Genomic DNA, 27,027 nt, shown 5'->3' with positions numbered 1-27,027 from the left:
TCTACCGTTTACTGTCTTCTATTCCTCTTTTTAAAGTTAGCCTGCCATGTCTTGGATCCTTGTCTCCTGTTGATCTCTTCTTGGGTCGATTTCAGGGTTTTCCATCTGTCACAGCGAGAAGCAGCACCCTTCCATGTTTGTAGCAGACTATCCCTTCCCCCCCACAATCTCCTCCAGACCGCCTGCTGATTCCAGCAATCTGACACTCAGAAAACCAAGCAAGGACCACAGCTAAGTTTCTTTGCTCTGCTCCGACATAGTGCCACCCTGGAAGTCCAGGTCTGTGGACAATTGTCATCTAACAGTCATTCTTGTCAAGGCTCATATCAGAGAGGCCAAAGTCTTTCTTTTCCCCTATTCATAGAAAGGGACAATGATTACTAAGGGGTGGGTGTTTTTCAAGGCATAGTGGTCCTTGTGTAGTTGAAAAAGTAATTTTCAATCCCTGGAAATAACCTCTATGGCAAAGTGGAGATGTTTTGATTCTCTCACTGTTACTAAATACTTGCTATAAAGGCTGTGACTGTCAAAAAACTTCCCATCTCAGCTTTATGGAAGAATTTATGGAAAACGGTTCCAGCATTGATCACCAGAAACAAAGCAAAGGGCTCAATTTTCAGACTGCACCAGGCCATAATAGCAATAGCACTTATATACTGGTTCAGTGCTTTACAGTCCCCTCAAAGTGGTTTACAGTCTCAGCAAATTGCCTCCAAGAATCTGGGTCTTCATTTTACGGACCTCTAAAGAATGGAAGGTGCAATCCACCTCGAACCGGGTGAGATTTGAACTGCCAGCAGCAGGCAGAATTTGGCAATTCTAATGCAGCTTATTTGGTTTGGACTGATGTGTTGTAGGAATCAGTTACAATACAAATACTGTACACATAATCCCTAACTTACAATTCATTTAGTGGCGTTCAAAGTCACAATAAGTACTAAGCAGGTTTATGACCATCTTACAACTGTTGCATTATCCCGTAGTCACGTGATCAACCTTTGGCAACTGATTCATACTTATGACAGTTGCAGTGTCCGACCACCTTTGTGACCTTATGAGAAGCAAAATCATCAGGGAAGCCAGAGTCACTTAACGACTGTTAATAATATAAGAGCTGAAATAATTCTGCTTAATAACCATGGCCAGAATTGTCACAAAATGGAGCAAAGTTTTGGGCTCCATTGTAGTCGTAAATCGAGGACTCTCTGAGGTGAAGATTGGCACAGGGTGGGTTGTAAAGTGTGACATCACGTGACCGTGTTCTTTGGCGGCGGCCAGGGAGGCGGCGAGCTCGGCCCTTTTGGCTCTGAAAGCGGGAAAGGGGCATAAGCGCACTAAAGTACCTTCCGTCCACTGTCCTATAGTCTCTCCTATATCTCGTATTCTCTACTATATCCTCTATAACCTTCATTGTGTATTATTGTGTATTGGATAAATAAATAAATAAATAAAATAAAATACACCGCCCCGGGCCGCCTTCCCTCCGGTCTCGTCAGCTCGCCTCCTTCTCCGCATGATGGCGCTGGACAAGGCCGGCGCGGCCCCGGAAATGCTCCGCCGCCGCTTCCACGCCAGAGCCGCTCGCCGGAAATACCCTCCGCCCCGCCTCCCCGCCAGTCAATAAAAGGCCCCACCCGACCTCGCTGCCTCCTGTCGTCACTCCGCTCGCCCCGCCCACCTTGCCGAAACCAGGCACCAGGCAAACCAGGCAAGTGAGACCCCATCCTCCCGGCCCGCTTCCGCCAGTTGCGCACGCGCGTCTGCCTTCGCGACTGATGCGCTCGCCTCCTAGCGCCCCGCTGCGATTGGCCTCGCCAGGCTCCGTACTTAAACCATCCAATCGCAGCCGTACCCCAATTCCGCAAGGTCTTCTGAGTTTAATCGTCCCCGCCCACTTTCCGTCCCCGTCAACTTCATGGGGGCATCTTTGCGTCCCTCCGTCGACGGGAGTGCAAAGGCGAACTCGGGGTGTCCTTCTAGGGATTGGGTAGAAAAGGGGAGGCGGACTCCAGCACCCGCCGGGACGGATCTCTGATTGGTCGAAGTTGTTTCCGCGCAGGCGGATTGAGCCTCAGGTGGGGGTCCCTCCTCCTTTCTTTGCGTTCTGCGCAGAGGAAGACGGGAAGAGAAAGGCCGCGACGTGAGCGCGCGGCCCCGGTCGCCATTTTGTTTGGGGACCAGCTCGAGAGGCGAGCAGGGAGAACGCGAGCGACTAGTCCGGTGCCTGGTCTGGCCCGAGACCTCTCGCCCCGAACCCCCCGAGGTGAGCTCCGCGCCTGCGCCCCAGGCTGGAAAGCGGCGGAATTTCCAACACGCCAGGAGACGCGAGCGGTCTGCCGCCCCCCTCGGACGCCTGCCCGACGCAGCCGAGCGGGGAGGCCTCTGCGGCGGCTCTTCTTTCGGCTGCCGAGAGGTGGGTGGTTTCCCGCGGCGGCGGGCCAGTCGCAGTTCCCCTGGGCTGCGGCGGCTGCTCTTCTCCCGGGTAGCACGTGGCACGCGGTCTGGGGCTCCCGGGGGCGGCCGCCACCTCAGGCCTCGAGCGGTTGGGCGGAGGCGGCTGGCGGGGCCGCTCTTTCGGAGGGACAGGATTCCTCCTCCCGGGCGTTCCCTGCAAGTTCAGCCCTTGGCCGCGTCCGTCCGAGCGCCTCGACCCCCTCCCGTTCCGGGTGCTCGAGGCGCGTCTCTTCCGTGGAGGGGGGTAGTATTGAACTTGAGGGGAACTTCGGCAAGTGAACATAGGAGGCCTTTTGCTCCCGTGAACTTGCCAAGGCTGTAAGACGAACGGCAGGGTGAACAAGAACCGGTTCCAGGCTGGGCCCTGCAACTGCTGCTAGTTTTCTTGATTGAACGAGATGTTTGTTGTAGGATTCTAGCAATGATATTATTGTAGAGTTTATGGAAATGGATAAGAGCCAGTTTGGTCTACTAGTGCAGTGTTTCTCAACCTGGGCAACCTGAAGATATTTGGACCTCAACTCCCAGAATTGGAGTTGAAGTCCAGATATCTTCAAGTTGCCCAGATTGGGAAACATTGTACTAGTGGTTACCTTGCAAAGCAAGAGAGACAGACTCTGAGTTACAATCCCGCGTTAGCCACGATAGCTAAGTGGGTCATTTTGGGCAAGTCGCAGCCAAACTCAAAAATAGGAGGAAGGTTGTTGGATATGTTCTTCGCTTTATTTGTAAAATAAATAAATGCAGGGTACAAATAAGAAAAATAAGGTGTAAATTGGGAAGCTGCTGATTCATATCCGAGCCCTGGTATAATTTCTTTGGTAATAAGTCTTGGTAATAAATATGGTGGAAGCATTTTTACATTTGTTTTAATGTCTTTTGCCCCATCTATCCTGGTTTGTAACTTAAATCATGTTCTTTCATTAAAAGGATATGTGATTGTGGTCTGGATTGTCAGTAATAAGCATTCCTTCAATTATTATAATGCTCTCTAGGGCAGCTTAGTTAATTAGGCCCATAGAATTGGTTTGTTAGTTTGCCTATAAGGGTCATCCTGAAGGGACAGCTCTTCTGCTGTCTAACTTGTTTCTTAATGAAACTGTTGGGAGATGTGTGGAACTTAGTGATGAGGTGCCTCTTAACTATGATTATAACAACTAACAATTTTTCCTGTCCAATTGTAAGGACTTTATTGTAGGATAAATTCAGCATTAAGCTATAATTAGAAGTAAGCTATAATTAGAATAGAACAGAATAGAATTCTTTATTGTCCAAGTGTGATTGGACTTTGTCTTTGGTGTATATGGTCTCAGAGACAACTAAGCTAGAAGTTGTATCGGTTGTTGGGAAACCAAGTTTAGTAATTATGCTTTGGCTTATTCTGTATGGTGTCACATTTCTAGGTACTGGGAGGGAATGCATTTTCACTACAGTACTTTGTTTAATGTTTTAGCTTTCACTACCTCTGGCAACAGTTGCACATTTCTTTACTTACAATAGGGTTTAGACTGCTGAAATATACTCTGCACAGAAAGATGGTTCCAGAGGTTCCTTTGGTGCTATGCTTAAATGTTAGACTTCTAACTAATGTCCCATATTAAAATATCTGACATTATGAATGTGATAGGTTGCAAAATAGAATTAGAGTGAACATTTTTGCTGCAATGTTACCTTTCCTTGTAAATGCTTAATGCAACATCTTTACATCACCATTGCTATGTAATTGGTATTCCTATTGTAATTTTAAATGAATCCCTTTCTTTGTTAGGTATGATTTGGCATTAATAAGAATGTACTTCTCAAGAGCAGGTAACTCAACTCATCTCATAGGAAGGTTGCCTGGGATTCATAATCTTTCAGGTATTTTTTGTGATGTCATTTGCAGCAGACCAACCTAATTGTAAGTGATATGAAGATTCTATAGGGTACATGATGAAGATAATTTAAAAAATTGATAGGTCAGTCTAAGCCTCCTGCTTGAGCAGGGTGGTTGGACTAAAGTACCTCCAATGTCCCATCGAGCTCTGTTATTCTGTGAGGCTTCCAGTATATATACCATATTTTTTGGAAGGTAAGACCCCCCCCCCCAAAAAAAAAAAGAAGAAGAGAGAGTGGAAATGTCAGTGTGGCAAATGCAGCCATTTTTGTTCCGAAGCCCGGCCACCCCACCTGCAGAGAGCTCTTAGGTGCTGGGGATGGCAAAAATGTCTCAATTGTTGTGGAAAAAACTGGTGAAAAAAAAGCAATTTTTCACAAAAACTGGACTATTTTTGCCAGCACCCAGGAGTGGACTGCAGGCTTCCCAGGCCCTTTGCCTACCCAATTTTAATGAAAAAAATGAGCAAAAATGGGGCTATTTTTGCCTTCTAGCATGACTGGAGGAGGAATTCTGGGAAGTCCACTAGTCTTAAAACTGCCGAGTTTGAAGACCCCTGGGTTAGGGATTAGGGGTGCAAGGGCCTTCAAACTTGGCAAGTTTAAGACTTGTGGACTTCAACTCCCATTCCTGAGCTAGCATGACTGGAGAAGGAATTCTGGGGAGTTGAAATCCACTAGTCTTAAAGCTGTCAAGTTTGAAGTTTGTAAAAAGTGTTTGTAAAATGTATTCACTACACTGCTAGTTTATTGAATAATATAATAATTACACCATTTGGTTCAGAATACTTTTTTCTTTGTTTTCCACCTCTGAAATCTATACTTTGGAGTGTCTTGTACTCTGAATAATGTGGAAATTTTTCTCATGGATAGCAACTTCATGTCATTAGTGTTTTTTGTTCATCTGTTCAGTTTGAAAGTAGACTTGGAATTTTTATGTGGAATTTCAGTGTTCCAAATGTGCCATTTATCAATATTTATATGAAGCCCATTAGATCTAAAACATCAGTATCTTAGATTTTTTACTACAGAAAAGGACTAAGGATTAGTAGCATCTTTTTCAAAGTCCTGATATGCCTTTGAATATAAAATATCTCAATTTGAATCCCTAGCAGCTCTAGATAGGGTTGGAAAAATTATTTAATTAAAGCTGTGGAAACCAGCTACTAGTTAACATGACACCAATCTAGATACCCAGAGCCCAAATCAACATAAGGAATGTTCTGGGTGTTCCCTTGAGTTTTTAGAAGATGTGGTTCCCTTGTATCAAAGCTGCTCTTTTTAAAAATGTTGCTGAATCTGTTTCATCATGGTATTTCTAAGCATGTTGAATAATTCTAATTCTTTATGCTTTCTGCCAATTAAGACAAATATTAAACTGAAATCTTTGAAACATGAAAGCAACGACCATATTTTTGGAGTATAAGACACACCTTTTTTTACCCCCCCCCCAAAAAGAGGGTGAAAACCTGGATACATCTTACGCACCAAATGTAGCCCACCCCCACTCTTTGGTTTCTGCCTGCCCGCAATTTACCTCCTTGCAGCAAACAGTAGCAGATCTTAATTAGCATAAGCCATGATTATAATCTGCCTCCCAGCACTCAGCTGATTGATTGAAGATGCTGGTGCTAAAATGAAAGTGAAACTAAAGCTGCAGGGAGGCAAATTGCTGTAGGGAGAGGCAAAGACAGAATTTTATTTTCTTATCCTAATCAGACTGCTGATTGTTGGGTTTTTTTGCTGCAAGGAGTTAAGTCATTAACTATAAATGCCTTTAGAATGTTCAAATTATTAAACTTATTTTTTAAAGCCTGCTTTATTATTGTACTAGACAACTTAATAAAATGAAGAAACTTTTAAAAATAAATACTTGATCTGAAGAGACCTAGTGCCAGCGTTCCCCGTAAGCTGCGCGCGTGCGCACGCGCGTGCCCCAAAATAACCCCCCCCGCGCATCCTTTTCCACGGGCGCGCGCTCCCCATCCCCCTGCCAGCCCGCGGGGGGTTGCGGGGGCATGGAGGCGCCGGCAGTAGAAGGGAAGGGAGCCGCGGCCGCCCCTGCCTCCCCACGGTGCTTCCGGCCCCCTCGTGCCCCTGGCCTCTCGACGCTGCCCCCCACCCGGCTGATCCACCCCTCTCCTCCTCCGCCGCCTCCTGCCTTGGGATGCGACTTCTTCCGTGGCAGTGGCTGCGGCTTCTTCTGCGCTGCCAGCTAGGGGGCTGCAAGAGAGGGCTTTCTCCGCGCGCTTGGGGAATGCCCGCCCCGCCCCTCTCGCAGCCCCTTCGCTGGGAGCGCTTTCGTCCCGGACCTTTCAGCAAGGGGGCTGCAGTAGAGGCAGGGCAGGCGTTCCCGAAGCGCTCAGAGAAAGCGCTCTCGCAGCCCCCTTGCTGACAGAGATAGAGAGAGGGGGAGAGAGAAAGTAATTGAGAAAGAGAGAGAGAGAGAAAGGGGGGAGAGATAGCAAGAGAGAGAAGAGAAAGAAAGCAAGAGATAGAGAGAAAGAAAGAAAGAGGGGGAGAGAGATAGAAAAAGAGGGAGAGAGAAAGTGAGAAAAAGAGAGAGAGAGCAAGAGGGGGAGAGAGAAAGAGAGAGAAATGACTCTTGATTAAAAGCATATGGTAAAAAGCACCCAAATAATAACAGAGAAAAAAAACCCCAGCCTTTTGTGTGTGTGTGTGAACTCTTGAACCATTTCCAATAGCTCACCTGTTATTGGAAATGGTTCAAGAGTTCACACACACACCCAAGGGGGGAGGAGACAGGGATGGAAAAAGAGAAGATAGTAATAATAGTAATAGATTTTGGTTGTGTTTTATTATTAATTTCTTTTAATAAAAAAGAAGGGAATTTTTTATTTATTTATTTATACTTCTGTGCCGCCCAGTCCAAAGGGACTGCCGCTCAGACACTATACTTTTCCGGCCACACCGAAAAAAAATTAAAGGGAACATTGCGCTAGTGCTATTGTATTTTCTTTTAAATAGCAGAGTATTTCCAGAAAGCCACATCAAATTTAAAGATCTGTAAAAGTATAATCTGAAACGTAACAATGTCCTGTTTTAATATTAAGGTAATGCAGCTGAGTTAGACCCTGACTCAGTCATGTTTGGAGTAGTTCTATTTAAATAATTGGGAGGCCTTATTTATTTATTAGTTAAACTTTTCTGACATTTATATACTGTCATAATATACATTTCTCCAATTCTTTGCTATTTCTATGGATCAGGCACACATGCACAGAAATACACCGCAAACAATGTACATCATCTGTACTGTTTACTGCAAGGAGGCAAATTGCTGGGGAGCAGAGGCATATTTTTTTCCTTCTTGTTTTCCTCCCCAAAAGCTAGGTGCATCTTATACGTCAGAGCATCTTATACTCTGAAAAATACGATACTTTGGGTAATATGTGCAAGAAAACAAGCGCAGAATACTAGAGAATACCCCTCAAAAGTAGAAGTCCAGGAAAATCAGAAATCTGTGTTTTTGGTACTGTTGCCCTTCAAGGAAAACCACTGGAACAGAGAGAGAATTTTGAGAGACAAACCGACTTGCTAGGAATTCATTTTAAATCTGTTATTTCACATCCAGACCTTTGCAGGTTGTGGGATGATGCCCCAATCTTTCTGGATCCCATTGGGGAATCTGGGTGACATTCAGTGAAACGTGCTCTGTAGAGGTTGTGGGTGTTGGTTGTTTCCAAACAAAACAGGGACTTCACTATCCAAAACATCCCATGGAATAGTAATTTGTTGCAATAGAAATGCAAAAAAGAGAAGAAATAATGCTGTTCATTATTACAGAAATTATAGAATTCATTGTAGAAATAATGAAGTGAGAGAAGTGATGTATAAAGCACAAAAAAATGTTATTGAATACAAATCTATGCCCACATTCAGGCACATTTTATGGTGATAGTAAATCAAAAAACTATCAGGATCTGCCAGTGAAAAAATGGTCACTTGAAAACAGCCAGGAATCAAGTTCCAGATTGTCGGGAAACTCATCAGGCACCCTCTGAAAATTGTCCATTAGGCGCTTCTTGGACCTGGAAGTGATCTGACCATGGCAATGGGATACTTATAGTAGCTCCCACATCAACTGTTCCAAAGTAATGGCAAGGTTCAAGTATTTGAAGTATTAAGTATTATTTATTAGACTTGTATGCCGCTCCGGGTCCTCGGAGAAGGGCAGCATACAAGTCTAATAGATAATAATAATTTCCATGTAGATACGTTGGGTCTGAGATCACTTGAAAAAAGCTTGTGCAGGTCACGAACCTCTTGGGCCAACTAACCAGCATGATGGTTGAAGTCCCCAATCCCCAAAAGCGGGGGTAGGTGTCTCTACCACCAGGTCCCTCTATTAGGTGCAGAAGCCCAGACTCATTCATTTAACAAAGAATGGTGAGTAAGTCCACCCCATTCTGAAAAAACCCTTGGGGACTAGTTTGCAGGCTGTGTATTAACCGTATCTGAAATCATCTTTGCTGTGAGTTGACTCAGAATTCATGTATTTAGCATGACAATACATCATTTTATTGCTTGATTAATAGAATGTTCAGTGAATGAACAACGAAATACTGTATAAAAATTGCCCTCATATTTTAGGAAGCTTCTGTGCATAGAAAATTACATTATGGATTGAGTGTTCAAATATGCTTTCTCTCAGGTTTGGTCTTCGTCTTTGTATGTTAAGCTTAAACTTTGCAGCTCATACCATTTTTCAGAATGTAGTAGTATTATTTATTAATGCTAATGTACAAATGTCTGCTTTATTTTTCAGGTGCCATGTTTCAAGACATAGTGGGAGAATTGGGAAAGAAGAAGTAAAGATACAACATAACTTGAGATACAGGCTAAGTGGAAAAAAATTAACCTGTCTCTGAGGTGACTAAAGGGGAATAATGGTGATTTTGCGCCGGGCTCGGCCGCCTGCTTCCGCCCCAACCAGCAATGAATCTTGACTCGCTCTCGCTGGCCTTGTCTCAAATCAGCTACCTGGTGGACAATTTAACTAAGAAAAACTACCGAGCCAGCCAGCAGGAAATACAACATGTAAGTGGGGAGTGTTGTACTACTTTGAAATTGTGATAAGAAGATTAGCTTATTCTTAGCTTATTTTGTATCACTGCTTTTCAAACAACTTGAATTTATTTTTATAACAAACATGGGTCTTGTAATCTATTTGGTGAAAGCTGTGTTTTATCTGGTGACATCAACAGTTTGCTGTTTCCAGATTAGTATCCATGCTAGATGGCTTGGACTAAGTTCATTTACCACTTATTAAAATTCCTGTGCTTAATTTTGTTTTCTGTCAGAAGTGTCAAGAGTGCTGAGTCAGAGTTCAGTCAGTGCCAATAAATGTTTTGCTCCAGTTTTTTCTCAGAGTAAGAGTAGTGGTTTAGATCCACCCTGTGCTTTTTGGCCAGTCTGTCTTTTCGGATGTTTTCCATGTTTGATTGAATTGCTATCACAAATACCTTTGATATTTCTGAATTAGGATGATGACAAAAATGTTCCCTGGAATATATTGCTCCTCTAAAAATCCATGTCTCCCCTAGTTGGCTAAGGCCTCTTAGGATATAACGTGGATGCATCGTAGTGGTGGTTAAATCCTCTTTGAGAGATGGTTCCATTGTCTCTTAAGGAGCCTCCTCCCCTAACAGTACAGGTCAGTTTATACTGAATTTCCAAGATTTACCTTTGGGGTAAGGTGGAGAGGTTGATGGTATAGTAGCTTCAAAGAACTGTGGAAGAAGTGGATTATCTGGACACTTTTCAGTCAGGATTCAGGCCCAGGTATAAGATGACAGTGATGACTTTCTCAAATGCTCTCTGGCAAGAGCAGGACAGGGCAAGTCTTGACCTTGACCTCTCAGCAGCTTTCAATACCATCAGTTATAGTGTCCTTCTGGACTGGCTTGGGGGGGTTGATGACAGTGTTATGCTGTTTTCCTTCCTTTTCGGCCAGTTCCTGTTGCTAATAATAGGGGAAGGGAGGTCCAATTTTTGTGGCTTGTCATTTGTGGCCTATATGAAGGTGAGATTATCCATGGGATTAAAGGAAGGTACAAACCAGGGGTCCTCAAACTTTTTAAGTGGGGCCAATTCACAGTCCCTTAGACTGTTGGGGGGGCAGACCAGCTGGGTGGGCATGGGTAAGTCATCATGTGACTGGGTGGACGTGGCCAATTTAGCAGTCCATTAAACAGTACACAGTAGCCCCTCCCTTTTCTATTTTTAATACTGCATGAAGTTATTGTTCTAGGTTTTTTGTAATCTGGGGTGATGGAGAAAGGTTGGCAATGCCTGGGGAGGAAAAGACATGCTTTCCACAGGTCTCCTGGCAATATTTAAAGGGCCAGCTAATGTCATTGGTGTTGGGAGATTCATTGATGAGGTGATAGTGACTGGATGTGCGATGTTCACTGGTAAATTGACAGGTGTGTTAATGGAGAACTCATTGGGCTGGAGATGTTAACCGTGCTCAGAACATTGGCTGGGCTTCTCCTATTCATTGCAGCAGCCACAATATGAGGATCTGGTCCTTCGGTACTCTCCCCCTCCCCCAATTCTCAGCAGCTGCACTGCTTTGTCTGGGAAAGCAGCCTCAGACCCAGGGCATCCTTTTGCAGCCCCTTTGCAGGTCCCCTACTTGTTCTGCCTCCCAGGCTGACGGCCTCTTCCCTGCCTCACCCGTCTCCAGGACTTGTGCCAGGGTGGCCAGACCCAGCATGCTGGTGGCGCCAATGATTTTCTTGCAGGCTGCGGCAGCCAGGCCTCTGGCTGTGTGGCTTCCCTTCATGCCACTCCAGGCCAGGGCCAAAGCAAGCCCTTCCGCTTGGAGCTCTCCCAGGGACGCAGAGCCAGCAGAAGGTGGCGTTTCACCGCTTCGGTTCTCCTGGCAGACAGAGCAACTGTGAGCTGCAGCCAAAGCCAGTCATTTGGGATTGAAGCCCATCTCCTCAGCTGGCATGCCTGCCTCCCTTCCCCCAGGTCTTGGAAGAGCCTCTCGACGGTCCTGGCTGCCCGAGGGAAGTGCCGGGTGGCCTTTTCGAAAGGGGTGGAAGCGGTTTATGCAAGCTGCAGGATACAGCTTGAGCCTCCTCGGTTGGGATGCCACCCTGGGAATTGCTGCCTGGCCTGGCCCGGATGTTTGGAAAAACAAGGCACTGCGGAAAAGGGAGAGGAGGAGGAGGGTCCTTACCCGGAGGCCAGCGGACAGATAAAAGCTGCAAGGCTCTGTCGTAGTTCTTTCGGGCGTGCTGTTCTTGCGCAGCTCTCTGGTCCCTCCCCAAGCTGGCCCAGAAGCTCAACACATTGCTCCCGTCCTTGGCCTCCTCCCGCCCGGCTTCTTTACATGAGCACAGGCTGCTGGTTGGAGTGAGGGGAACTGCAGTGCTGGGTTCCGCTGGTCACGAGTGCCAAGGCATAGCTTGAATTGAAAGAAGAAGCTGTGCAGCTGTGGCAGAAAGAGCTGGAGCAACGCATGGCAGCTTGGATGAGAAGGTGTGAGTGAGGCGACGGCTGCTCTCACCGGTAACTGAGCCCACCACGCCAGTTTGCACCGTACTCCAATTGGCATGGTGGGCTCAATTACCAGCAAGAGCAGCCGGGGGTTGCTCCGGTTCTTTCCATCATGCAGCCTTTTCTTCCAAGTCTAGCTATGCTTTGGCACTCAGCCGTGGGAACCCAGCACTACGGTTCCCCTCGCTCCAGCCAGTAGCCTCTGCTCGCATCAAGAAGCTGGTGGCTGGGTAGAAGGAGACCAAGGATGGGCGGAAGGTGATGCGCCATTTCTGGGCCAGTCTGGCTGGTGGATGGGAAAGCAGGTGGCCCTCAGGAAGCGTGCTACACTGGGCAACACATCCTCCGGTTGTGGGGCCTGAGGCGGAGGGGAGGGCAAGCATGCAACAGGTGCCTCGAGCCCCCCCCCCCCCCCCCGAAGCCAAGAGGCAGGTCCGAAAGGGGGCTCACGCTTTCCAACCACAGCCCCACCCCCTGAGGCAGCGGGTTTGGGGTGGACTTCCTTCCTCTGCTGTTGTCCTAAACAGTCCCAGCCTGCGCTTGGCTGAAGGTTGCAGGCCAGCAGGGGAAGCCAGCTGGCAGAGGGGCAATGCAGTCGGCGCATCCTTGTGCTCTCTGGCTGCTGGTAGCCGTAGCAAGCGATGCCCAGCAGCTGCGGTGAGGTGTGAGATGTGTGCTGGGGGTGGTGAGCGGCAGCAGCTCGCTTTCCTTTCTGCCACCAGCCTCGGGAGAAAGGGAAGAACAGGCAGGGATCGGGGATTGTGGCCAGCCTGGAAAGCAGAGCCTGAAAGGCAGCTGAGTCTCACCGTGTCCAGCCCCTTCCTGCAAGAGGGCCTTTGACCTAGCGTAGCAATCCTGAAGCAGACTTCCCTCCTCCACTGTTGGCCTTGTCCTACAGTTGCAGCGCATAGGGTTCTCCCCACTGCTCGCCGCGGCTGCCCACAAAAGTAAGGCCAATGCTCAGCCGAAGGGCAGGGGCCAGTGGGTGGGCAAGACAGCCCTGAAGTGCCCTGGTATAAACAGTGCTAACGATACCCAGATAGACATCTCTGTCCTGGGCGGAATGGGACTTTTCGCCGCCTCTGCTGTGCCACGCCTGGTTGGTCCCAGTGTTCCGCCCCCAGAAATTGGGCGCTGCCTTCTAAGGTTTCCATTAATAGCATGTGAGTAAACATCATACTTTTAGGCTGATTTTTGAAGCCTTATTTGAAAAGAAACCATCACAAAACCAACATATATGATAGAAAAAAACTTGCTCTTTCTAATGAAATAACAATGAAGATGATTAAAGGTGAGAAAACAGAGCTACAAGGCATTAAAGATGCCCAAAATTTGGAGCAAAAATTTTTGCTGTCATTTTTAAACTAAAATAACTCCAACAGTACTTACAAGTGGCTGCTAAAACTTGGAATAATGGACAAGTAACTTTTAAGCAAGTGTGCCAAAGGGCCTTTTGAAAGCTTTACTACTTTGCAAGTTATTGGATCTACAAAATGGCTAAAAATTTGTCACACCACGTTTTTCCTCAACTTTGACCTCAGGTCACACAGCAACCAGTAGTCTAAGAGGCTTGAAACTTTTTCAGTAGGTTTGGCCTTAAATATTGTGCTGATCCACAAGTTTCCCCCTTATATTACTTTGTCTTTTGGTTGTTGTTTTTTCTTCCTATTTTAAAAGTTTTTGAGTGGCAAAGTCATGTCAGTGGGACAGGTGGTATATAAATGTAGGAAATAAATTCCAAATGCCTCTGACAGAACTCCTGGAAAGATCCTTCTTGAGGACACTAATTAAGAGACTGTTGCAGACTTCAGGAGCCTCTATTGCCTTAGCAATTTTTCCCCTCTTGGAAAAGACACACCACCTTGAGCAGTTTCCCCCCAGATGTATTGGGGGAGCCCTTTCCTGGTGGGCTAAATGGTCCTGCAGATATGTAGCTGCCTAACGAAAGCTTCGATCTTGGCTTCTATTTTATCTGGAGGCCATGTCTATATGTTTCAGCCTGGCTCTTGAGGTAATTGGGGTTTATTTTCTGCATCTTAGATTGTGAACCGGCACGGACCTGAAGCAGACAGGCATTTGCTACGCTGTCTCTTTTCTCATGTGGATTTCAGTGGCGATGGTAAAAGTAGCGGGAAAGATTTCCACCAGGTAAGTAAGGTGAAGTGAAGAATTTTCTGTTATTGTTCTTTTTATGTTTGCCTTGAAGTTTGCCTGCTACACTATTCGCCGCATGGCGTTTCCCTTGAATACCACTGAGACACTTCAGCCAGAACATTGTGACGCAGGCCACAAAGGGCATGCTTTAGTGTGCCCATATAACACTGTTACAAGCTGCATTGGTTGCCATTTGCTTTTTCAATGTGCTGATCTTTACCTGTAAAGTCCTACATTGCATAGTGCCCAGCTACATGAGGAATCGCCTCTCTCCCATAACATCGGTCTGGCCAACTTCTTCTAGCAGGATAGGTGCACTGTTGATTCCTTCAGTGAAGCCATGTCTCCTCTCAGGACTATGATCACACCTCCCCTCTGGAATGAGATTGTTTTTCTCCTCCCGCTGCTCTATGATGTTTTTCACCCAGGAGATTGGCAGGGGGCTGGGAAATCCCTCTGTCAAGATTATGAGATGCTATTTATTGTCTTGATTGTATTATAATTTTGTTGATTGCTGTGTGTTCCCCAATGTTACTGAGGATTGGGCAGTAAGCAAGCTCAATAATTCAGGCAGTCCTTGCTTAATGATTATTTATTCAGCAAGTTTTGAAAATGAAAATTGCAACAATGCTAAACAAATGGAAGTTAGGACTGGCCCTGGAAGTTACAGCTGCCTCCATAGTCACATTCAGGCTCTTGGCAGTCCACCCACATTTATAATTGTAGTATGCACTTCAACTGCACATGCACACGCCCTCTATCATTTTGGCTGCTTTATACTCTGCCACTAAAAGCTTGTTAATGGCCAGCAGCTATCTTGGCCAGGTGAGCCATTGCTAAGCTGTGCAGCATTCCTGTGATGTTTTGCTTAACAACCGCTTACTTTGCAAGGGAAGTTCCAATGTTAGTTAGGTCCCTTCCCAAGACTTCCTGTATACATTCACATACCTAGCCATTTGGAGGAAAATCAAGTGACCCTTCCTGAGAAGTTTTCAAAGTGGAATTCCTACCAAAAAGGTCTATGACCTCACTTCTTTATTCTCTGCTTTAGCAAATCATAAAGACTCCGGAAAACTAAAAACAGAGAAGGAACGTTTTAGGCTTTGCTACATCTGTCAAAGTTGTCTCAAACAAGTCACTTAAACTTTTTCTCTTGGGGTTGCATCTCACTTTTTAAAATGTATAGAGGATTCCAGAAGTGCCTTATGTTTATTGATTGAGCACATTAAAGTTAAAAATGATGCATTGTAGAATATTTATTGAATTATGTAAATATAAGTTAATTACATTAGAAATTAGCATAAATAAAATATTATTCATGATAAAACTCTTATTTTCTTAGCAAAAATAATGTGACCGTGTTTTAATTTTTTGCAAATATTTCTAACTACCTGGTAAATAATTTTGAGTTTAGAGACACTTGAGAGGTTTTTGGGGAGACACCCCCCCCCCCCCAATCTTCAGACTATATTGTAAGAAAATCTGGTTTAAAGTAACAAGATACAGCTTTAGCTTTTTTCACTAATAGCTTTGAATCAAATTCTTGTTCTAAAGGCATATTTTAATATAATAGTTCTTTAAGTTTTAGGACAACTTTTTACCTGTTTTTTTTAAATAAAAATAGTTATTCATATATTTGGGGAACCATTCTCTTTAAGTACATATCATGAAAATATATTACAGTGTACATATCCAGTAATAACTATGAATTACATCTATGTTTTCATCTTTGAGAAAGATAACCAAACAAACTATTAGCTATCAAGTCTCTTCCACAATCTTCCTTTCACAAGAGCCTAAAGACTTAGCTCTGCCAATTGGCCTGGGGACCCTAGGGAGGAGGACCACACTGGAGTTGGCTACTAGATTGATGGCAAACCTCACCTTCCCCCTTGCTCCCCCATCTTTCATTTTCATATCTCTATTCTCAATGTTCTTTTCCATTGTTTATTGTATCATTTGCTTCTTTGCTACTGTCATCTTTTACACTTCTTTTCATTTCTGTTTTTATTGTAACCTGCCTGAAATAGCCGTACTCTAAGCAAGCTTACAGCAGGTTGGTAGTAAATCAGTTTAACAAATAAATAAATATAAAATTATTTCTTATGCATTCAATAGCAAAATGGGTAAAAGTGGTAGCCATATGATGTTTTATAATTATATTGTCAGGTTCAGGGAAAACACCTTTTATATGACCATCTCCTTTCTTTCCAGACTCAGTTTCTGATCCAGGAGTGTGCATCTTTGATTACAAAGCCAAACTTCATTTCAACACTGTCCTATGCGATTGAAAATCCATTGCATTATCAAAAGGTTTGTATAAACAAGTCATAATTCGTTACACTGTTCAGCCAGTGGTGCATAGTTTATGAATGAAAACATGAATTTTTAGCCCTTTAAGAATGTTTGAAGATTGTGGGATATTGAATCCTTAATTTGTGTACAGTGATCCCTCGAGTTTCGCGAGGGTTCCGTTCCAAGACCCCTCGCGAAACTCGATTTTTCGCGATATAGCGGTGCGGAAGTAAAAACACCATCTGCGCATGTGCGGCCATTTTTTCATGGCCGCACATGCGCAGATGGTGAAGTTTGCGTGTGGGCGGTGGGGAAGACCAAGGGAAGGTTACTTCAGCCGCCCAACAGCTGATCTGCTCGGTAGCGCGGCAGCAGCGAGGAGCCGAAGATGGGGTTTCCCCTTTGCCTGGGCAACGGGGAAACCTCATCTTCGGCTCCTCGCTGCTGCCGCGCTACCGAGCAGATCAGCTGTTGGGCGGCCGAAGGAACGTTCCCTGGGTCTTCCCCGCCGCCTCGGATCCTCGCTGATGCCCGCCCGCCGTTTGCCGCTCGCCCCGTTCGGCGGCCGCACATCCCGTTCGCCCGCCGCTCGCCCCGTTCGCCCGCCGCTCGCCCCGTTCGCCCGCCGCTCGCCCCGTTCGCCCGCCGCTCCCCTCGTTCTCCCCCCATTCCCCTCGTTCGCCCGCCGCTCCCCTCGTTCGCCCCCCACTCGCCTCGTTCGCCCGCCGCTCGCCTCGTTCGCCCGCCGCTATCGAACTTGCTATCGAGCCTGCTAATGAAATCCAACCCGCAGCGGCCCTTTCCCTCTCCAGGCTGCGGGAGGGGTCCGGAGAACAATGCCTGGCGCCGCGCTCCCGGCTGGGCTTTTTTCCCCCATTTCCCCTCGGGTGGAATTTCAGACCCTCCGCCGGTTGGATTTCATTAGCAGGCTCGATAGCAAGTTCTTCCTCCCTTTAGAAAGCCCCGCAGCCTCCTCCGCCCGGCGAGGCCGCCAGCGAGGACCCGCAAAGCCGCCGCCGCCGCAGCGAGGCCAAGCCGCCCGCTCCCACGGCACGGGCTCCCAACACAGCGCCGCTCAGCCCGCCCTCGGCGATGCCTCCGCGGATCTGCAAACCCAGCCGAGCGATGCCTCTGGTCTGGGCGAAGGCAGTGGGCAGTCCCCGCCGCAGCAGTCCCCGCGGGCACCGCGCGCCAAGGGCCGGCCAGGCCGCCGGCCAACAAAGGGGCTCCCTCGCCTCCCTCGGGCAGGTTTACAAAGGCAGCGCGGCAACTTGGAGCCCGGCATGCCCCGCAGCCCTCGCCTCGCCCGCCCCCGCCTGGCCGGCGCTCCGGCTACCCCCGGCTGAGGAAGAACCGAGTAGCCCCCGCCCTCCCCCGCCTGGCTCCCTTCAGCCCCCCGGGGCCAAGCGGGCGGGGGGCGGGCGGGACTTCGCCTGTCTCCGCCGCCAGCATCGCCCCTCCGGCGGGCCGGCCTCCCCCGCCCGCCTCTGCTGCAGCCGCCGCCGCCTCCCCGACTGGCACAAAAGGGCCCCGCCCGCCCCGCCCCGAACCTTACCTTGCGAGTTTTTGGCTGCGGGGGGAGAAGTAGGATTTTCCTAACTCCCTCCCCCTGCAGCCAAAAACTCAAAGCCTGTATCCTGCCGCCCGGTTTACCCAGGACACGAGCGGCGAAGTGACTTGGAGGAATGGAAAGTCCAAACCGCCCGGTTTCAGTGGGGTTTCCCCGTTGCCCAGGGATTCCTTCGCCCGAACGGAGGTGGCTGTGGTGTGTTCAGGAATCCCTGGGCAACGGGGAAACCCCACTGAAACCGGGCGGGTTAAGCCTCCTTCGGCGACTGCGGAACTGCTTGCTGTCAACTTTGCACTGGGCAAAGAACTCTTCACCTCCCGCCAGGCACGGACGAAAGGCGTGGAAGTCTATTGTAGCAGCTGCTACAGCGGAGACATTTGGGGGGGGGGGGAGGCAGGAGGCAGGAGATCCGGCCCTTCACTTGCCCTCCCAGCAAAAGGCAAAGCCGCGCAGCTCCCCAGCCGCCAAAGGAGGCTTAACCCCACCCCTCTGTCCCACCCATCGCCCGTGGCCGGCAGAAAAGCGGGGATAGGCAGGAGGAGGTTATGCCGACCACGGGCGATGAGTGGGACAGAGGGGTGGGGTTAAGCCTCCTTTGGCGGCTGGGGAGCTGCGCGGCTTTGCCTTTTGCTGGGAGGGCAAGTGAAGGGCCGGATCTCCATTCCTCCAAGTCACTTCGCCGCTCGTGTCCTGGGTAAACCGGGCGGCAGGATACAGGCTTTGAGTTTTTGGCTGCAGGGGGAGGGAGTTAGGAAAATCCTACTTCTCCCCCCGCAGCCAAAAACTCGCAAGGTAAGGTTCGGGGCGGGGCGGGCGGGGCCCTTTTGTGCCAGTCGGGGAGGCGGCGGCGGCTGCAGCAGAGGCGGGCGGGGGAGGCCGGCCCGCCGGAGGGGCGATGCTGGCGGCGGAGACAGGCGAAGTCCCGCCCGCCCCCCGCCCGCTTGGCCCCGGGGGGCTGAAGGGAGCCGGGCGGGGGAGGGCGGGGGCTACTCGGTTCTTCCTCAGCCGGGGGTAGCCGGAGCGCCGGCCAGGCGGGGGCGGGCGAGGCGAGGGCTGCGGGGCGTGCCGGGCTCCAAGTTGCCGCGCTGGAGGCGAGGGAGCCCCTTTGTTGGCCGGCGGCCTGGCCGGCCCTTGGCGCGCGGTGCCCGCGGGGACTGCTGCGGCGGGGCCTGCCCACTGCCTTCGCCCAGACCAGAGGCGTCGCTCGGCTGGGTTTGCAGATCCGCGGAGGCATCGCCGAGGGCGGGCTGAGCGGCGCTGTGTTGGGAGCCCGTGCCGTGGGAGCGGGCGGCTTGGCCTCGCTGCGGCGGCGGCGGCTTTGCGGGTCCTCGCTGGCGGCCTCGCCGGGCGGAGGAGGCTGCGGGGCTTTCTAAAGGGAGGAAGAACTTGCTATCGAGCCTGCTAATGAAATCCAACCGGCGGAGGGTCTGAAATTCCACCCGAGGGGAAATGGGGGGAAAAAGCCCAGCCGGGAGCGCGGCGCCAGGCATTGTTCTCCGGACCCCTCCCGCAGCCTGGAGAGGGAAAGGGCCGCTGCGGGTTGGATTTCATTAGCAGGCTCGATAGCAAGTTCGATAGCGGCGGGCGAACGAAGCGAGCGGCGGGCGAACGAGGGGAGTGGGGGGCGAACGAGGGGAGCGGCGGGCGAACGAGGGGAGTGGGGGGCGAACGAGGGGAGCGGCGGGCGAATGAGGGGAGTGGGGGGCGAACGGGACGTGCGGCCGCCGAACGGGGCGAGCGGCAAACGGCGGGCGGGCATCAGCGAGGATCCGAGGCGGCGGGGAAGACCCAGGGAACGTTCCTTCGGCCGCCTAGCAGTTGATCTGCTCGGCAGCGCAGCACCAGCGAGGAGCCGAAGATCTTCGGCTCCTCGCTGCTGCTGCGCTGCCGAGCAGATCAGCTGCTAGGCGGGCCGCTCGAGAGCAAGAGGGGGAGAGAAAGAGAGAGAAGGAAAGAAAGAGATGAGAGAGGGAGGAAGAGAGTGTGAGAGAGGAAGAAGCAACATAGAGAGAGAGAAAGAAAGATGAGAAAGGAAGGAAGAGAGTGACCTGATCGGGTGGGGAAAATCGCGATATAGTGTTCGCGAAGATCGAGATGGTAACAATTGCTGAAAAATCGCGATATAGCGTTTTCGCGAAGATCGAGATCGCGAAACTCGAGGGATCACTGTATATCAGACTCAAGAAGCAAAGAATTAAAGTATAAAAATTAAACAAACATAAAAATGTAGCTAGGAGAAGCAACTTTAAAACAGATTACAGGAGATGCTCCCATCTTAAGAGTGGTATGTCACAGTGGTCTGTCTGTGCAATATCAACTTAATAGATAGACTCTAAGCTAAAACTATTTTAGTTAATCAGCATCCTAGGAAAGTCATGTTAATCTATAGTAACCAAAGGTCAAGAGGAAAGTAGCAGTAATTTTTCTGACCAACACATTTTATTAAAAGACATGAGGTTTTTGTATGGTGCAACTCACTTCATCAGAGGTAAAAGGTAGTTGGTTTGACATGGGATTTATATTGGGAGTTGGGGAGAAGAAAGGAGGGGAAAATTCAGCCAACCTCAGAAAGTTGTAACAGACACAGTGAGTTTTTAGCATATTTCAGGTGTTGATTAATAAGTTACTTCTCATCCAACTTGCACATAATATGTATCTGCATAACCGGCTTGCTTTTACCTCACATTCCCTCCACCTCATCCAATCTAAATTTTAGCTCAGTCCATTTATTATGCATATCGAAGACTTTTAATTAAAGGTGTTGGTTGGAAATATTAATCAACAATGAGGTTACAGAGACTTAATTGGATGAAATAGGAAGGAGAATCATTTACCGCCTTCTACCACACAAATCCCAGCGGCCGATAACGTCCTACAGAGTTGGCCTTCTCCGGGTCCCGTCGACTAAACAATGTCGTTTGGCGGGCCCCAGGGGAAGAGCCTTCTCTGTGGCGGCCCCGGACCTCTGGAATCAACTCCCCCCAGAGATTAGAACTGCCCCCACTCTCCTTGTCTTTCGCAAATTACTTAAGACCCACCTGTATCGCCAGGCATGGGGGAACTGAGACACCTCCCCCAGGCTTTTATATTTCATGTTTGGTATGTGTGTGCTGCATGGTTTTAAATGATGGGGTTTTATATGTTTTTAATATTAGATTTGTTTCATTGTAATATTGTTTTATTATTGTTGTGAGCCGCCCTGAGTCTTCGGAGAGGGGCGGCATACAAATCTAATAAATAATAATAATAATAATAATAATAATAATAATAATTATTATTATTATTAAGATATTCTTGATAAATATGAGCTTTATTTCTCGTTAGGGGTTGCTCAGTGTCTTTATATAAATTTTGAATAACTGGGAGGGGGAGCAAACTGAAAACCTTCAGTATCCCACAATTAAACTATGAGTATAATAGTGTTTGTTCCCTGTGAAGAGGGAATAAGTCAGCAAAATGCTGGATGATAGTTTCTGATTTGGTCTTGATTTTCCATGGGTTAATGCAGTCCTAAGAGCCAGTTGGTATAGTGGTTAAAGAACTAGTCTAGAAACAGATGGTAAGTTCTAGGATCAAGAATATTAGGCATTTATAAAAGTTGGTTGTATGGTAAAACAATGCAAAAATAAAATTTAATAAATATTGAGCAGTAGTTTTGATAAAATTTCAAACTCCTATCATGTTCGTCAGAGCTATGCTATAAGCATGCTTACTCTGCATGCAGAGTTAAGGTGCATCGCAAGAAAAGAAATCAAAGTTCTTGTATTCAGTAGTTCTATTTCTTCTAAAAACTGATAATGAACTTCAACTTTTAAAATAACAGATACTGTACTCCTCACTAGTTTAGTGACCATTCACAGTTGCTTTGGCACTGAAAAAAGTGACTTAAGATTGGTTTTCACACTTACAACTGTTGCAGCATTTGCAAGATCATATTATCAACATTCATAATATGACTTCCAACAAACAAAATCAGTGGAGGAAGTCATATTTGCTTATTCACTTCACAACTTTGCTTAGCAACTAAAATTTTGGGCTCCATTATGGTTGTAATTTGGGGACAATTTGTGAAGCATTGATCAAATATTATCCAGTAGAAATGAGCATCCGATTTTTGAAATGCAGGTGTGCTGTTTGATAAAAGGAGACTTGATACCACATAATGAGTTTTTCAAATCAAGATGCTTATAGTAGTAAAACCAAGAAGATTATGTTGGCTTGGGGAAATGCTGTAACTTATGGGAAAAATGTGGCTTCTTGAATTTGAATTATATTGAGAATCCTGCTTTTGTCTTCAGTGTTGTTTAGAGCAGCGTTTCCCAACCGGTGTGCCGCGGCACACTAGTGTGCCGTGAGACATGGCCAGGTGTGCCGCCAAGCTCCAGCTGGGCGGGGCGCTGCCGGTACTTCCGTCCTGGGACTCCCGCTCGCAGCTGTCCCCCGGCTCCTGCTCGATGCCGCGGTTTTCGGCGCTCTCCTGCTGGGCCCCAAAGAAGGAAGGCAGGAAGAAGGAGAGCTCCATTCTTCGCGCCTTTTTCCCGCCTTCCTTCTTTGAGGCCCAGCAGGAGAGCGCCGAAAACCGCGGCATCGAGCAGGAGCCGGTTGACAGCTGCGAGCGGGAGCCCCAGGACGGAAGTACCGGCAGCGCCCCGCCCAGCTGGAGCTCCTCTGGCGTCGACGGCAAGTGTCCTTTGTGGCCCGGCGGGAGGGCACTGGCGATGGGAGTGGGGGGGGGGTGGCCGCAGCGGCCGCAGGCAGTCGCGGGGAGATGGCGGCGGCGAGAGGGAGCGCTCTCTCTCTCAGCTGACTGCAAGCGGGAGCCCTGACGGTGGCGGTTGGACGTGCTGCTAGACGTCATACATGCTGGCGCTGCGGGCCTGGCATATACGGTGTCCAGCAGCACGTCCAGCTGCCGCCGTCAGGGCTCCCGCTTGCAGTCAGCTGAGAGAGAGAGAGAGAAAGAAAGAGAGACATATAAGAGAGGCAGAGAGAGAGAGAAAGAGAGACAGCAAGAGAGGCAGAGAAAGAAAGAGAGGCAGAGAAAGAGAGATAGAGAAAGAGAGAGAAAGAGAGGCAGAGAGAGAGAAAAAGAAAGAGAGACATAGCAAGAGAAAAAGAGAGACTTAGCAAGAGAGGCACAGAGAGAGAGAGAGAAAGAGAAAGAAAGAGAGACATAGCAAGAGAGACAGAGAGAGAGAAAGAGAGAGAAAGAAAGAGAGATAGCAAGAGAGGCAAAGAGAAAGAAAGAGACATATAGCAAGACAGTGAAAGAGAGAGAAAGAGCAAGAGAGAGAAAAAAGCAAGAAAGAGATAGCAAGAGAGACAGAGAGAGAGAGAGAGCAAGGGAGAGAGAAAGACATAGAGGAAGGGAAGGAGGGAGAGAGAAAGAGAGCAAAAAAGAGAGGAAGAAAGAAAGAGGGATGGAGAGAGAAAGAAGGGAAGGAAGGAAAAGAGAGAAAGAGGGAGAAATAGAGCGAAAGGGAGGAAGAGAGAGGGTTTTTTTGTCCAAACTTTTCTTTAGCCCGCCCCGCCCCTTTCAGTGTTCCCCAGGATTTTGAAAATATGAATAATGTGCCGCGGCTCAAAAAAGGTTGGGAAACACTGGTTTAGAAGTTCGATATCGGGCTGCTTTTTTGCTTCATAATTTTTGTCTCTTTCCTTCTATTAAAATTGTGCACAACATTCTTGTTTCTTTCAGAGTCTTAAGCCATCACCCCATCTATTCACCCAGCTGAGCAAAGTGATCAAATTAAGCAAAGTTCAAGAGGTGGGCTTACCTTTCTGTTCTTATGCGCTCAGCATCTTGGGGTTGTGTGTATGTGTGTGGCAGCATCCATATTTGATGGAATCATAGAAATGCCCACATCTAGTATGCTTCTCTTAACCTTGAGAAATAAGTAGGAGACAATCACCAGTAGATCCTCCAATTTTACCCTTTACTCCTGACTGACTGTAATATTTGTTATTACTGTACTTCAGAATGCCAGGAGCATCACCTTCATAATCTTGATCCGCTGGAGGGATGGTGGGATCTATTGGGCATATTGGGGAGGGCTGCAAAAATGGGGCAATAAAGTATTCAGTCTTGGGGTTTCCCTTTGATCTGTCTGGCTGCCAACCCCAGTTTGTCTTCAGAAGCATGAAGTGGGAAGGAAGCATTCAAGTCTCCCAATCCAGGCTCTTGCTCAATGCAGGAATTCAAATTAAAGTGTCCTAAGCAGAACACATGCAGTAATGGGAGTTCATCCCCTTTCTGCTCCACTGTCAGATTGTGTTTAGGATTCAGGATTTTTCCAATGCTTAATTAGAATCTTTCTTTGCAACATTATACCCCTTACTCTCTGCATTCTGATTTGATACAGAATTGCCCATGTTTCTCTTCTTTGTCATCATCTTTCAGGAATTGATGGTACTGAATTATAATACATTAACCTTTAACTTCTCTTTATTAATAGGTTATATTTGGTCTTGCTTTGTTGAATTCTTTCAATCCTGATCTACAAGTTTTCGGTAAGATAAATAATTGGGTAGGAAGTTTCTTCCTAAATTTTTTAACATAATGGTTTTATTTGCACAATATCCCAGTACTTAGCCATTATTGTAGTTCACCATTTTCATATTCACATAATTGAGAGAACATAGTAAACTACAAAGATACTGTAATTTTGGAGTATAAGTTGCACTGGAGTACAAGACGAACTTTAATTTTGGGGGAGGAAAACAAGGAAAAGGCTTCTGCCTCCCAGCAATTTGCCAAACAGCACAGATGATATACATTGTTTACTATGTATTTCTTGTGCTTGTGTGCCTGACCCATAGAAATAGCAAAGAATTGGAGAAATGTACCGTATTTTTCGCTCCATAAGACGCAGTTTTTTTCCTCCCAAAGTAGGAAGAAAAATCAGCCCCGTCTTATGGAGCGAAGATGCAGGCAGGGAGGGGGGGGGAGGCTGCGAACTCGGAAGCGCCATCCCGCCGGCTGGCTGGGTAGCTGCTGCCTGGCCCCCTCCCTCCCGGAGGAGGGTCTCCCTCCGCACCACCAGCGGCGCTCCCCCCGCCAGCCAGCCAGCCAGCCAAGCCCCGCGCCCGCCAGAACCGGCTCCTCGCTCTCCCCCCGCCGCCCGCCGCATTTGCAGGAGGTGGGGAGGGTCGGGCGGCCCGCGAAGGCCAGGAGGGACGCCGCTGCCCCCCCTCACCGTTCTTCTCAGCGGTGACGCGCGCACGCCCTGCCCGCCTCACCTTTGCCGAGAGCCCTTTCGTCCCGGGCTCCCAGCAAGGGGGTTGCAGGAGAGGAAATGCCGGCAAAGGTTTTTCTCAGCGGAGGTCTTCAATGTCGGGGGCGCTCGGGCGGTTGCGCGCGCTCCCTATCTCCCTGCTAGCCCACTCGGAATATTCAAAATAAGAAAAGCCTTTGCCGACTTTTCTTATTTCCGAGTGGGCTAGCAGGGAGATAGGGAGCGCGCGCAACCGCCCGAGCGCCCCCGACATTGAATATCACCTTCGCCGGCCCCGCCTCTCCTGCAACCCCCTTGCTGGGAGCCCGGGACGAAAGGGCTCTCGGCAAAGGTGAGGCGGGCAGGGCGTGCGCGCGTCACCGCTGAGAAGAACGGAGAGAGAACGAGAGTGAGTGAGAGCAACAGACAGCAAGATAGAGAGAAAGTGAGAAAGAGAGAGTGAGAGAAAGGGGGGGGAGAGAAAGAGATAGCAAGAGAGAGAGAACAAGAGAAAGAAAGAGCGTGAGAAAGAAAAAAAGAGAGAAAGAGTGAGAGAGAGAAAGCAAAAGAGACAGAAAGAAAACAAGAGAGAGAAAGTGAGAAGAAGAGAGAGAAAGAGGGGGAGAGAGAGAGAAAGAGAGGGGGAGAGAAAGAGAGGGAGAGGGAGAAAGAGAGAGGGAAAGGGGGGAGAGGGGAGAGAAAGAGAGGGAGAGGGGGGAGAGATAGCAAGAGAGGGAGAGAGAGAAAGAGAGAGGGAAAGGGGGAGAGAGGGGGGAGAGAAAGAGAGAGGGAGGGAGAGAGGAGATAAAGGAAGAGGAGAGAGAAAGGAAGAGAAAGAAAGAAAGAGGGATAGAAAGAGAGAGAGAGTGAGAGATGCTCAGTGAGCCTTTCTTTGAAGTTGCCTTTCTTTCTTTCTTTCTTTCTTTCTTTCTCTCTTTCTTTCTTTTGCTCTCTTGCTCTCTTGCTCTTTCATTCTTTTTTCTTTCTCTTGCTTTCTTTCTTTCTCTTTCTTTCTCTCCTTCCTTCCCTCCTTCCATTTCTTTCATTCCCCCTCTCTATTTTTATTTCTCTTTCATTTTCTTTCTCTCTTTCTTGCTTTCTTTCTTGCTCTTTTTCTTTCTCTCTTTTACCTTCCCTTCCTCTGTTTCTTCTTTTCTTTCTCCTTCCTACCTTCTTCCCTCCCTCCCTCCCTTCAGTCCTTCCTCTCTTACTCTCCCCTTTCATAAGTTTCCTTGCTTCCTTCCTCTGTTCCTGTCCCTTCCCCCTTTCTTTCTTTCCTTCCTTTCCTCCCTCCATTTCTTGCTTTCCTTTTCCTTCCTCCCTTTTTTCCTCCCTCACTCCCTTCTTTCACTCCTTCCTCTCTTCCTCTCCCCTTTTTGGCTCAAAATATTTTTTGTCTATTTTCCTCTTCTAAAATCTAGGTGCGTCTTATCAGCAGGTGCGTCTTATAGAGCGAAAAATACGGTACATTATGGCATTATATTAATCCCAGAAAGTTTTCTTAAATGTAGTCACATTAACTCCTTCCAATTATTTAAATAGTTCTACTCCAACCGTGACTAAGTCAGGGTTTAACTCAGCTGCTTTATATTAATACTAAATAGGACACTGTTACATTTCAGACTATATTTGTACAGACACTTAAAATTGATGTGGCTTTCTGGAGATATTGTTATTCTTTGTTATTTAAAAGAAGATATAAAAGCACTGAGCCTCTTCAGATCAAGCATTTATTTTAAAAAGCCACTTCATTTTGTTAAGTTGTCTAGAACAATAATAAAGCGGTCTTTAAAAAATAAGTCTAATCATTTGAACATTCTACAGATATTTATAGTTTTCCCCTGGACACCCTGAGTACGTATCTCTATAATATAATAATGTCTGTACTGGTAGTTCTCAGCTAACAAGGGCAATTGGAACTGGACATAAAGC

General features: G+C 47.8%; 1 protein-coding gene across 10 annotated transcripts in view; it reads left to right on the top strand.

Moving 5' to 3' along the window:
• Positions 1 to 1,637: 1,637 nt before the first annotated feature.
• CNOT1 (CCR4-NOT transcription complex subunit 1) overlaps positions 1,638 to 27,027 on the top strand; it is a 103,112-nt gene continuing 77,722 nt past the window's right edge. For 4 of the 10 annotated variants that reach the window (XM_070760599.1, XM_070760598.1, XM_070760595.1 and 1 more), the window contains exons 1-6: positions 2,111 to 2,263; positions 9,119 to 9,390; positions 13,903 to 14,010; positions 16,231 to 16,329; positions 23,580 to 23,648; positions 24,337 to 24,391. In XM_070760599.1, the coding sequence (XP_070616700.1) occupies positions 9,289 to 9,390; positions 13,903 to 14,010; positions 16,231 to 16,329; positions 23,580 to 23,648; positions 24,337 to 24,391 (433 nt within the window). In that variant the 5' untranslated portion in view covers positions 2,111 to 2,263; positions 9,119 to 9,288. Of the gene's footprint in view, positions 1,709 to 2,110; positions 2,414 to 9,118; positions 9,391 to 13,902; positions 14,011 to 16,230; positions 16,330 to 23,579; positions 23,649 to 24,336; positions 24,392 to 27,027 lie in introns of those variants that run through there. The other 6 variants (XM_070760593.1, XM_070760597.1, XM_070760594.1 and 3 more) reach the window with 3 other exon arrangements.

This window comes from Erythrolamprus reginae, chromosome 9 (genome assembly GCF_031021105.1).
Source record: "Erythrolamprus reginae isolate rEryReg1 chromosome 9, rEryReg1.hap1, whole genome shotgun sequence".
Lineage (NCBI taxonomy): Eukaryota > Metazoa > Chordata > Lepidosauria > Squamata > Dipsadidae > Erythrolamprus > Erythrolamprus reginae.
The sequence above is the reverse complement of the archived record's forward strand: the minus strand, read 5'-3'. Positions and strand labels throughout refer to the sequence as shown.